The 13,348-nt window shown below is 41.4% G+C and overlaps 2 protein-coding genes across 3 annotated transcripts in view; both read left to right on the top strand.

Moving 5' to 3' along the window:
* Positions 1–236: 236 nt before the first annotated feature.
* Positions 237–13,348, top strand: part of ITGA1 (integrin subunit alpha 1) — a 177,742-nt gene continuing 164,630 nt past the window's right edge. For both annotated transcript variants that reach the window (XR_014309618.1, XM_082723222.1), the window contains exon 1: positions 237–979. Coding sequence is in view for 1 of the 2 variants with exons in the window: in XM_082723222.1 (XP_082579348.1) it covers positions 919–979 (61 nt within the window). In the remaining variant the exon portion in view is untranslated. The remainder of the gene's footprint in view (positions 980–13,348) is intronic.
* On the top strand, positions 9,931–12,026 carry PELO (pelota mRNA surveillance and ribosome rescue factor). Its single transcript, XM_082723226.1, has 2 exons — positions 9,931–11,125; positions 11,415–12,026. The coding sequence occupies exons 1-2, from the start codon at positions 10,400–10,402 to the stop codon at positions 11,844–11,846; spliced, it is 1,158 nt and encodes a 385-aa protein (XP_082579352.1). The 5' UTR covers positions 9,931–10,399; the 3' UTR covers positions 11,847–12,026.

Raw genomic sequence — 13,348 nt, 5'->3', positions numbered from 1 at the left:
CTCCCTTTCTTTTTTTCTTTTCTCTCATTCTGGTTTTTCTCCTTTTTCTGGTTTTCTTAGGGTCTTCCCAAAGAAAAGTTTAGCTGCAACCCCCGTTTAACCACACATCACCATAAGCGAAGCAAAAGCTAAAGCTAAAGCATAAGCTAAAGCAAAACCCTCTGTCGGGGCGTGTCTGAATGGACGCTCCCTCTACACACACACACACACACACACACTCACTCACTCACTCACTCACTCACTCTTAGTGCCAGACAACAACAGCACGCGAAGTTCAAGTGTCCGCAGGAGAGGGAGGTGGGGATACCAAAGTGCTCACTTTCAGAGACAATCTAATTCCTTGTGCGCAATTTAACCCCAGGAAAGCAGCCTCCCCTTAAGGGCCACGGAGTCCCGGCCCTTGAAAGTGCCCTCCCTGCCCCGACTGAGGGAGAGGGAAGGGGTGTGAAGGCGGGGCCACCGGACGGGCGACACCCTCCCGAAGGTCCAGCCGTCGTCGGCCTTCCTGCCACCTTAGGGAGCGCGATCGCCCTCTCAATGGAAGGCAGATGTCCCTTTAAGGTTTGATTTGCAGCCCGTGGACTTTAGCCTAAACACGAGCCCGCGAAGCTGGCTTTATTTGTCCATGTCTCGGACACAGCCTGGGAGGCTGCCAGGAGGATTTCAGAGAACGAGCGCGCGAAGGGGCGGGAGATGGGGCAGTAAGTCTGGGATATGAAAAGCGTGGAGAGGACCTAGAGGCAGTCGTCGAAAACACAGGAAATTCACTCCTCGGCTTCTGGGCGCCGCGACTGACCCGGGCCGGAGACGGAGACCTAAGGCGGCAGAGTAGCCCAGAACGCGCGGCTCCGTGCTGCGTCCTGCCCCGTGCTGCCCTCCGATCCAGCGCGTCCTCCGGGCTCTGCGGGCTCCCGGGTCATGGCCCCCCGACGCCAAGCCGGCCCAGGGGTCGCTGTCGCCTGCTGCTGGCTCCTCACCGGTGAGCGACCCTGTTTTCTCTGAGCGTCTGCGTGCGGGGCTCTGGGCTGCGTGTGGGTCGGGAGAGAGCGAGGGCTCCGCGCAGAAACGCGGAGGAAGCGCCGGCTCACTTAGGGACCCTCCAGGTAGTCCGGGCAGGTCCGAGGACAGAAAGGAGTCTGCGTTTTGTGTCGGATACTAGTTTTGATGTATTTCAAAACCTTCCCCCTCAATAGAAGGAGGGAGATCGTGCTGGAAACTTGACAAGGTAGAAGTGAGTTTACAACTAAAGTTGTTTTGACAGTTTACATTGTATTTTAGGACTTTGCTGAATGGCATTACCCCCACCTACCTCCTTTTCTACCTTTCTTTCTTTCTCTTTCTCTCTCTCTTTTTTTATTTATTTTTTATTTTTTATTTTTTTTTTAGTTTTTGGAGGAAGGTAATAGGGGGCGCCGGATTTATATGCAAAGTTCCTACCTTTAGGTTACTCAAGAGTGGGCATTATTGCATTTTTCTTGCTGCTGTGTATTCAAGATCTTTTCTACGACAGAATGAGGAAAGAAAAGAAAGCAAGGCAAAATTGCTTCTTGTCCTGAAATGACGTTTCTGTATAAGGAGGAGGAACACTTTGAAATTGAGAAAGGGATAGTCATAGAGCAGATTATTTTTTAATGCAAAATACAGTATTGTTACTTGTGTATAAAAGGCATTTTTAAGGAGGGACTTTAAAAAAAAACACTGGAAATGCAAAGTTATATCCAATTTAGAAAAAGGTTGAATCATAACATTTTCTAAGATTTTCCAAATGATTAGCCCATGGCCAGATTTTACCAGATAACTGAGGGGGGGAAAGTTGTAATGGTGAAAGAAAAAGGCAGATTGGTGAAGCTTTGTGTGAAAGTAACGTGATTAATGGTTAGGTTAATGATTGGGTTTAGCATATCATCAATATTCAATATTCAGTGTCTTTACTGCTTGGCATGCTTATTGGTATTAGTTAATTTGGCATTTTTCCATTAAAGACGGGGTGATCCTGATTTAGATGCCCAAGCATTGTTAAGTTTTATGAGGATCCCTGAGAAATGGATTATTTGCAAGTAAAACATTTTTTTCACAGCGAGGTGGTATTAACAGAGTTAATTATGAGCTATTGACTTTTCATCCAGACATTTTCCACTACTCAGGAAGTGTCCGGTAATCCAAACAGTAGTAACTTCTGAACAGCTTTGCAGCCAGTGAATGGTTTAACTTACCAGCTGCTGTCCCTGCCCTTTATACTTATTTGACCTATGATGCCTCTTCTGCTCAAACCTTTTGGAGGGTGTTTGCATTTTGTTGTCGTTGTACAAAATCTGAAGTTTTCTAATTATTCAAGTTGTAACTTTTGCATTTTACCAAATAAGCAGTCACTATGCAGAAAGGATCAAAGGCAGTTTGCACATCCTCTAAAAAGGGCAAGAATGAAACTTTAAAAAATTTAATTCCCTTTTGTGTGTGTATATGTGTGTGTGTATTATTCAATCATACTAAAACTTAGAATTTATTGCATAAGAATCAATAGGTTCCTCATACGTGCTATATTTATGCCCATTTCACAACATAAGGATCTGAAATTTGACTTCTTCCTCTCCTTTGCGAGTTTTCCAGTCAGTTATCATATTGTCAGCTTTCTTGGAAACTCCTCAATTCATAAAATCTACACCTAACCTGTGGTATCATCTGTCCATGCACAGTACGAGAGAGCTCTTCTTGTTGCAAATCTGTACCCAACTTCTAATTTATCTTCTTAATAACTAATTTTCATTATATATTAGTCTTTTTAGTAAAACAAACAAAAAAAACACTTTCATGGTTCTTTATTGTCTTCAGATGAAATCCAGAATTCTCTACTGACCACTCTGTTTGTCCTAATCCAGCACCCTCTCTCTCTCACTGTACCTATATCCATTTCCTATTTTTGTTGTACCAAATTGCTATAGATTTATTGGCTTAAAACAAGACAAATATGTTATGTGACAGTTATGTAAGTTAGAAGTATCACTGGGCTAAAATCAAGGTGTGGACAGAGCTATGTGTCTTCTGAAGCCTGTATCAGGGACAATCCACTGCCTTGCCTTTTTCAGCTTCTAGAAGCCACCTGCATACCTTAGCTTGTGGCTCCATCCTCCATCTTCAAAGCCAGTAGGATAGCATTTTCACATCCTTCCCTCTGACTCTGCTTCATCATCCAGTTCCTTCTTTGACTCTGACCCATTGCCTCTTTCTAAAAAGGATCCTTCTAATTACTTGGGCCCATTTGGATAAACCAGGATAAGCTCCTAGTCTTAAGAGCCTTAATTTAATCTTATGTGCCAAGTTCCTTTTGCCATATAAGTTAACATATTCACAGGTTCTAGGGATTAGGACATGAACATCTTTGGGAGACCATTTTTCTGCCTACCAAAACCCTGAAATGTAAACTTCACATGAAAGCCAGTCACATTTCCTTATTTTCTACATAATCTTCATGCTCATTTTGCCACTGTGGCTATGGTCTTGTTGTTTTATATATCTAGAAAAGAACTTCACGCTTCCTTCCCACACCCCCTGCCATCTAAATGAACTCTCTCCAGACTTCAAACCTAGGTTTATATCATGACAACAAATCGCCATGCTAATAAACTTCCCATTGGATTAAAAACTGCCTTGTATTAGCTTTTAACAATATTATAAAATGATCTGCCACCAAAGATTATTATTTTACATATATCAAAGTCCCAGCAAAAAACTAGTGACACATATAAAGCATTTAACTAAAGAAAGTTTAATAAAGGACTGTTTGCAGAGGCATTTAAAGAACTGACAAAAGATGGTAGAGCACCTAAGGGCAAACAATAGTGAAAGGAAAGCATATGAAGCAACACTGGGAAGAGAAGCCATTATCACTCTTAGGCCTGAGGAGGAAGTAGTGTTACATTGGCTGTGAACTCTAGCTATGGGAAAGGGGCTGTTGGATGGGAGCTGGGGCATAGGAAGAGGAATGCAGCTAGAGCCACAATCGAAGCCCAGCCAGAAGGGAGCAGAAGAAATAAATACCTGCTTCTTTTCCTCCCACCCTCTAAAAAGTCTTGCCCAACCCTCTCATTGGCCAAGTCCAAATGGCAGAATCAAACATCCTGGGGAATAGGGTCAGGACACACCATAACAGAGAAAAACTAACACAGTGCTGAATGGCACATATTTATTGGGAACATATTATGGGTGAGGCCTTATGTCAAAAACTTTGCATATATTATTTCACTTGAATCTCAAAAAAAGAAAATTTTAGAACAATTATCCATATATTAGATATGAAGAAACGAAAATGCTAAGAGATTAATTTGTCCAAAGTCCCACGACTCATAAATGGCAAAGCCTGTGCTCAGCTCTCTGATCTCAAATCTCATGCTGTGAAATAATATGCCATACAGGCTATCAAAATGCAAGTCCATTTCCTTCTTGCTCAACTCTCAGAATGTTAAAGCCAAGCTTAACTGTCTATGAGACTTTAAAAAGGACCTAATTAATATTGTGAATCTGATATTTTCAGGACTTTTAGGTATATCATGAAATTAGATGTCCCACCCTATATTAATTGTAACTCAAATAACTATCTCTGAATATTAAGAATATGTAGAATGACCCCAATTGAGTAATATGTCTCTTCTTGATAGAAACATTTTAGTTAGCCTAAAAGCAAGGTGTCTTCCTTTGTAAATTTTTTCAGTTAAGATTTTCTATTCAAAATGAAGTCCAGTGAGGTGATGGCTGAATATGGAACTCAGATACTTACCCATAGCAAGGAAATTACCTCCAATGGCACACAATGGACTGTAAGGAATTACTGAAGAAGGTGAAACTCTTCAGTCATTATGATGTCTGTAAAGGTAGAGTAAATAGGCATGGAGAGTAGCAATGAAATATATATCTATAACTAATTTGCCTATTTCTCATCCCTGCTGTTGTGATGCTGTTTTAATGCATAAAGTCTTGGCACAGCTTATAACTGTTGATTTTACTCCCTTAGATGGATGTTCCTCTGCCTATGTTCTTCTGAAACCTCCAAACCAAGAAACTTCTCACTAGGTTTAGAACTTGCCCTTTAAAATATTTTGTAAATCAGCTCATGTTTAAAACATATTCAGAAAATTAGGGATCAAAATGCTGTTCTTTACTTACACAATCCTTCTGTTGTATGAAACACAAAATAGTGTATTTGAATTCATGTTAAAAAAAATTGAGATGAAAGATACTTGGAATCGATGCCACAATGCTAAAATCAAAATACATTGCCTATCCAAAGTGGTCTGTGACTAGAGAATTGTATTCACTGTTAAAGCAAGTACAGAAGAGTATCAAGATATATAAATGAGCTAAATATATTCCTGTCAAGTTTACTGAGTTTCTTTTCCCTCTTCTGTTGTGCCAGCTCCTCTGAAGTCTCCAGGCCTTTGCATAAGCAATTGCTCCCACTGCTTGCTTACCCTCAAGTCCCCACATGAACATTAGCTCCAAGAAAGTCACTAGGATAAATTGGTCCTCCTGCCCCAGAAACATGTAAGCCCCTAGTGTCTTTGCTTCTATACCACACCACATGATATGGTTAATTAAATATCTAACTGTCTTCCCAGCTTGCTATATGCTCTGTGAGGGTAGAGTTTATTATCCTTAGCATTTAAGAGTAACAGTCACTTGAAAAGTTGTTACTGAATGAATCTCAAAAGATAAAGACAAACTCATAAATACTTAAGAGATTGGACTGTCTCTTCTAACAGTATCCTCACCTAGAATGTGTGTATGTGTGTATGTGTGTGTGTGTGATGACCCCAGTTAAGTTATATGTCTCTCCTTGCTAACAATTTAGTAAGCCTAAAAGCAAGGTGTCTTCCTTTGTAAATTTTTTCAGTTAAGATTTTTTATTCAAAATGAAGTATGTATATACATGTACATATATGTATATATATATACACACACATATATATGTATATATATATCTATATATACACACACAGACATATATGTGTATATATATATATATATATATATATATACACACACAGCCCCATATTTATATCTAATTGAATGAAAGACACGATCAAGGGGTGCCTGGGTGGCTCAGTGGATTAAGCCTCTGCCTTTGGCTAAGGTCATGATCTCAGGGTCCTGGGATGGAGCCCCGCATCTGGCTCTCTGCTCAGCGGGGAGTCTCCTTCCCCCTCTCTCTGCCTGCCTCTCTCTGTGTGTCAAATAAATAAATAAAATCTTTAAAAAAAAAAAAGACACCATCAATTGAAAAAATGCATCATTATTTTATTCACTACTAAGGAAAAAGAGTGCTGCCAATCCAATTATAATTATTAGACTGTTAAATAACTCCCAGTCTCAGAGATGTTGAAAGGTGGGAAAATATACATCTGAAAATTACAGATATAACATACAGTAAATCTACATAGTAATTTTCTATTAAATTTCTTTGTATTTTTAAAAACTGCATCATATAATTTCAAACACTCCTGGATACAAATGACACTGTTCCTGGAAACAATGACATGAACCTTGTCCCTCTTCTTAGTTTTTTTTCTATCTGCTACAGGGGATAATTGTTCCTCTATCATCAGCAGCCTCACCAAATCCCAGAAATGAGCTTCATCTGAACACTCTGCCTCAGCAGAAATGTGGCAGTAAAGTCATTAAAAGTGTTCTAGTTGCACAGGATCAATGACTGGTTTTGGCAAATGCTAAATTTCTGTCAAATGGTGATTAGTGCTAGAGCTATACACATATGAAGGTACCGAATTTTTATCTAAAGTCTTCTATAATTTAAAAGGAAGTTTAAAAAATCAACTAAGTCTTAAAGGAGATTAATATATATGCACTGGTTGGTATTAAGAATTCACTTTATGTGCAAAAACATTAATATATTTTTATCCAAATAGTAGATCTCTTTAAGAAACAAAAACCAAAAATTGTCCCTTTCCCCCTTTTGCCTGAATTAGCTGAATATTTCTCCCAACTGTACTTAGCTTTGCTTGTGGTGGTCACATGGGCATCTTTGAACAACCTGAGGTTAGCACATTCCCTTTTCATAAATGATTGCATTTATTATTAGATATTCATAATCAGAGCTCTGACTTATTCTGCAAAGACCATTTCCTAAACAGGCATAATAAAACTGTCATTATACATTATTTACAACATTTTCAGCTCTTTTCCTCAGTAAGATGTGTTTGAAATAATCATTTTCTTACCCAAGCATGGGTATCTCAAAAATTGAAACAGGTTTTTAGAAACTAACCTTAAGAGTAATCTTCTCTTTAAAATTCTAGTAACATTATAAAACAAAATGTTTTCTTAATTTTAAGATGCCAGTGATAGATAAGTTAAAAGTTCTGCATTAAAGGAGAACTAAAAAATATGCATTCTTTCATATGATGACTGTTTATATAACAATTGCTGGGCTGGGTTTCAGGAACATAGACAAATAAAAGGTAGGCTCACAGTCTGAAAACGGGATAGACAAGCAAAGAAGCAATGATGGGAGGAGCCTCCAAGGTGCTCTAAGCAGAAGAAGGAAAAGATTAGTAAGTGTTGCAGGAAAGTTAAGTCTTGAAAAAAAAAATACTAGGAACAAGAACATTTATACAGCCCTTACTGCACTAAGCCTAGGGTATTCAAACAAGATTTCCATTCTTCAGGAGCTCATAATTCCTGCTGCTGTGATACTAACCATTTCTAACATACCACTATAATAGCAACAAGAACTGTAATCTAATTCACCAACAAGATACATGAATTCATGTACTAGGGCTCACCTAAGTTTTCCCTGGAGAAGGGATACTAGTATAAATTAATGATACCTACAGATTATCCATCAGTCAACCTTACCAAACCAGTTATTTTTCTAAGACCGAATAATTATGATCATGTCAGTGTGAGCCCTTGCCCCCTGCTATGTCTGATTCAGATTTCTAGCTTCAGGTCAGGCATTCTTAGAGATATACCACAGTATCTCACGTGTTTGTAGAACTCTACAGTTTACAAAGTATCGTAATCTCATTAGAACCTTATAAGGGTTATCAAATGAGAGAGGCAGCACCAAAAACCTGACTTACAATTTAGAATGAAGGCTTCAGGTTTGTAGCTGTTAGGGGACCTAACTAAAGATGCTATAATCTGCTGGAAAGATCATGACCCATGTCTGCTGACTATTGCTGTGCAGGTATTAAACTTCGTATTGATCTTTTACCACTGTAATGGACCTTAGAATTAAACTCTTGAATACATTTATTTTTCTGTAATTCATTTTCTTACTACAAAATGAGGATAACAAATATTTAGAGAAGAGGATTAGAAGAGTATAGGAAAGGACCTGGTGAATATTCCATAAATGATAGCTCTTCAAGAAAAACTTAACACTTACTAAGATCCTACTGTATGCCTGCCACTGTGATTATGTGGTTCTTAATCTTTATCAGATTTTGAAGAGAATTCTACTTAGGTGATCAAGGAGCAACTCAAAGTATTTCTCTCTCCTGGTTAGGGAATGTCCTTTGGAGAGGCAAACCATCTTCACATCTTAGGGCATTCGGTTCCTTACTCAAAGTTGCTGGGTCTTCCGGGAAGTGGAAGAAGGCCGTCAGAGTTAGAAACTTTAGGAAGGCATTCAGTATGACAGGAAGGTGTGGAAGGAATAGGAAAAGGAGGTAAAGAGAGAGGGAGGGAGAAAGTCACAAAACAAACAATGGCTCTAATTTGTATTAGCGCTTTAAAAGGGATTTTTGTGTCTCCTGAGAATCTCTGAGGAAGATAATTGAGGCATCAGAGTTAAGACTGTCAAGACTTGTGGCAAAGTCAGATTCCTTCCTTTCACCCTGGTCTCACCAGTTCTGGGTGGTTAAGATTCCCTTTCAGTGCCATATGCAAGTAAGAAAGAGAATGAGAAGATATGTGGGTAGGACTACTCTGTTCACCTCCTCTGGTTTTTGTTGTTTTGTTTGTTTTAAGATTTTATTTATTTGAGAGAAAGCAAGAGATCCAGCTCAGGAGCAGGAGCGGAGGGGGAGGGGCAGAGGAAGAGGTAGAAGCGGGCTCCCACTGAGCACGTGGAACCTGCTGGGGCTCAATCCCAGGACGCTAGAGATTGTGACCCGAGCTGAAGTCAGATGCTTAACCCACTGAGATACCCATGTGCCCCTCCCCATCTCATTTTAACTCTGGGGGAAATTCTGGTGGGCTTTTTCTATTTCTACTCACTGATCTTGTTATCACGATAAAAACGCTAAGTGATTTAAAGATTTTCTTTAAAATCAACTTTGTAGCCATTCAGTCGGGTTGGTCCCAGTACATCAGACTTTTTCCACTTCCCGTATCTTCAACTCAATTTAGGCAGTGAAGATCGGGCTCTAAATTTTTGCGACCCAACCCCCAACCTAAACATTTCACAGGCTACTGAGCTGCATAAAGCAGAGACTGCCAATTTTGGATTCTGGGATTCCCAGGACATCAGGCCAAGCAACTGAGCTGTCCACCCAGGGGTGAATTCCACAGATGGTTTCTTTTCTCTCTGGGGTCAGTGCTTTAACATCTGGGTAGTCAGATCGTGCAGACAGGGTAACAAACACAGAAAACAGCTGGGCACGTTGCTCTGAGCCCAGACCCACCGTGACCAGTGGTTCTTAGAAACCGTTTCTGGAAATGCCAACTCCAACAGGCGTGTAGCGTCTGAGTGCTGATAAGGCAAGCCCAGTTTAGAACTTTGGGGCCAAGCCTGAGATTTTGAGAAATCCTTTTAGTTAAGTTTTGGATTTATCCGGGGCAGAGAGGGTGTACAGTAGTAACTTCATGCAGCTGGGCGGGGGGGGGGGGGGGGGGGGGTTGCACTCACATACTTCCCAGATTCTGCACAAACAGGTTTGGAAGAGAAAACTTAGGAAGTCCAAGTTCAGCATTAAAATAAGTAACTCGCCACCAAAGATTCTAAGCCCTTTGCTCTCCGTTCAGTCTTCGGACGCACTTCGCCCTTAGTGCGCCTGCGCCCCCCGCAAACTGCAACCCCGCCTCCTCGTTGGGGACGTAAAACGTGCGCCGAGAGGTGGAACGCGGGCTGAGCATGCGCCGTCATTTCATCAGCCGCCGGGTCCGTGCTGGGTGCTGGAACGCCGGGGAAGGCTGTGTTTTGCTGCTGTGTCTCTTGCTCGCGTCTGGCGCTCTGTCGGAAGACTAGGAAAGGAAGGGCTAGAGTAAGTGTTCCCCTTGGCCGCTTGAGTCGGAGCTCGGGTATTTCCTTCCCGCCAGGCAAGTGCCTGTAGGAACCGGACCCCGCCCCCTTCCCGACCTAGACTCCCCTTTTCCCTCCCTGTCCCTTTCCCACTGAGGACCTTCTCCTTTCCTCTTGTTCTGCCTCTGAACCCCCGCGGAGGTCATGAAGCTTGTGAGGAAGGACATTGAGAAAGATAATGCGGGCCAGGTGACCCTAGTCCCCGAAGAACCTGAGGATATGTGGCACACCTACAATCTAGTGCAGGTGGGCGACAGCTTGCGCGCCTCCACCATCCGCAAGGTACAGACGGAGTCCTCCACGGGCAGCGTAGGAAGCAACCGGGTCCGCACTACTCTCACACTCTGCGTAGAGGCCATCGATTTTGACTCTCAGGCCTGCCAGCTGCGGGTTAAGGGAACCAACATCCAAGAGAATGAGTATGTGAAGATGGGGGCTTACCACACCATCGAGCTGGAGCCCAACCGCCAGTTCACCCTGGCCAAGAAACAGTGGGACAGTGTGGTTCTGGAGCGCATCGAGCAGGCCTGTGACCCAGCCTGGAGTGCAGATGTGGCCGCCGTGGTGATGCAGGAAGGCCTCGCCCATATCTGCTTAGTCACTCCCAGCATGACCCTCACTCGGGCCAAGGTGGAGGTGAACATCCCCAGAAAACGGAAAGGCAACTGTTCCCAGCATGACCGGGCCTTGGAGCGGTTCTATGAACAGGTGGTCCAGGCTATCCAGCGCCACATCAACTTCGACGTTGTGAAGTGCATCCTGGTGGCCAGCCCGGGATTTGTGAGGGAGCAGTTCTGCGACTACATGTTTCAGCAAGCAGTGAAGACCGACAACAAAGTGCTCCTGGAAAATCGGTCCAAGTTTCTTCAGGTAAAAATCTTATCCAAGGATAATTCAGAGTGGGCAGAGGGATTTGTATAAACTACTCTTAAATTTTAGACCTGGGAAAAGTGCAGGAGGAGAAAGTGTTCACTGGACTGCGATTGTAAGTGAGGTAATGAAGTGAAAGTTGTTAAAACAGCCTGTTTACATAGTAAACTTGGCTTAAGTCCTCAAACATAGAAAGCCTTCTTTGTGCTTTTGGCTTTAGGTCATTGCAGGCTGATTAATGGGTACTCGAAGACATTCTTCTGTCTGACTTTGATAATTATGATTCTAGGTACATGCCTCCTCTGGACACAAGTACTCCCTGAAAGAGGCCCTTTGTGACCCTTCTGTAGCTAGCCGCCTTTCAGACACTAAAGCTGCTGGGGAAGTAAAAGCCTTGGATGACTTCTATAAAATGCTACAACATGAACCTGACCGAGCGTTTTACGGACTCAAGCAGGTGGAGAAGGCTAATGAGGCTATGGCCATTGACACATTGCTCATCAGCGATGAGCTGTTCAGGCACCAGGATGTCGCCACACGAAGCCGGTATGTGAAGCTTGTGGACAGTGTGAAAGAGAATGCGGGCACAGTTAGGATATTCTCAAGTCTTCATGTGTCAGGGGAACAGCTCAGTCAGCTGACTGGAGTAGCTGCCATTCTCCGCTTCCCTGTTCCTGAACTCTCTGACCAAGAGGATGATTCCAGTTCTGAAGAAGATTAGTGATCGGACCTTATAATTGAGACGAGCTGTGTCCCCCTTGTTAACATATCGTGGCATCCTGACAGAACGCTGCAAGGCACTTCATGATTCTTACAGGGATTTTTCATTTATTTGGTCACACTAGGTATTTTGTAATTGGCAAGACGTGTTCAAACTAAACAATAAATTAAAAGGAAATAATCTCCATGTACTACCATTTTTATTAATTAGAATAATTTATGTAGAAATTATGAGTTATTTGCAGTACTTAAAAACATTTTGTATATATAAGAATACCTTATATTCTTTGGGATAGATCATAAAATCCCAAATGTCATACTTTGAAATAAGTTTTTTCTAAGGAAAAGCCGTTCAGTATTTCATCATACTCAGTTTCATCTGCTTATTTTAATTCTGCATAGTGTCCTTGTATAGTGTTTAATGATCCCTTTCCTCCATTTCCTGTACACTTTTTTTTTCTAAGTGATGGCCAAATAATTTGTAGACTTTTCTAGAAGACAAATTTAAAATGGTATTTTTCTTAAGAGACTTGTTAAATCAGGCATGTTACAAGTAAACTCTTGGTGGGTTTTTTGTTTTGTTTCGTTTTACAGTTACTCATACTTGCTTTGGAGGACCATATAATTCATTACTTTTAGGTCATAGAGTTTCATTCTGCTAGGGATTCTCAAGATAAGCTATTTGAGGTGTCTTTATTTTTAAAATGCAATTAAGGTGTGTCATTTGCTTGTTATGTGGCTAATTAGTGCTAAAGCAGAAGGTAGTTCCTGCTCCGGGCTCCATTTCTTTGCACTACCACACTATATGTATTTATTTGGCTTATCTAGAAATATGTATTGTTGTCTTAAATTTCTATGTGGCATTAGTCTGTGCTTGCACATTCTTATTGCACTCTCTCTACATCCTATTTTAGGAGGTGAGAAGGCCTGTTCAGAAAGTTTAAGTCGCATCATTTGTAGTATGTGATAGTTGACTTGAACTCCAGTACTCTACTGTAATGAGGGAGTTCTGCTAATACCTGAGAGTTTACAATATTTTCATTATTTTAAGAGTTAGGGAGGGATCCTTGGAATGGAATTGCATCCTGACCTTTTACAAAACTCAGTTTAGCAAAATAATTAGGAAAAGCATTATGAAGAAAGAGTGGTAATTCAATTTTTTTTTTTTAAGATTTTATTTATTTATTTGACAGAGAGAAATCACAAGTAGATGGAGAAGCAGGCAGAGAGAGGGGGGGGGAAGCAGGCTCCCTGCCGAGCAGAGAGCCCGATGTGGGACTCGATCCCAGGACCCTGAGATCATGACCTGAGCCGAAGGCAGCGGCTTAACCCACTGAGCCACCCAGGCGCCCCGGTAATTCAATTTTTAATACATTGGTACCCACATGAAATATAGAAATTAAGTAAACTTTTGCTTGTCCTTTTCTGTGTCTGGGCTTTTTCTCCTGGGACAAGTGCAAGGTCTGGGGAATATATATATATATATATATATATATATATATA

This window comes from Mustela nivalis, assembly GCF_964662115.1.
Source record: "Mustela nivalis genome assembly, chromosome: 3".
NCBI lineage: Eukaryota > Metazoa > Chordata > Mammalia > Carnivora > Mustelidae > Mustela > Mustela nivalis.
Note: the sequence above shows the minus strand (reverse complement) of the source record. Positions and strands in the feature narration are given on the sequence as shown.

Bases quoted from the DNA above. Each gene is read 5' to 3' on its own strand.
- PELO (XM_082723226.1), top strand. From the start codon at position 10,400: ATGAAGCTTGTGAGGAAGGACATTGAGAAAGATAATGCGGGCCAGGTG. The intron at 11,126-11,414 runs GTAAAAATCTTA...TTATGATTCTAG, and splicing joins ATCGGTCCAAGTTTCTTCAG to GTACATGCCTCCTCTGGACA.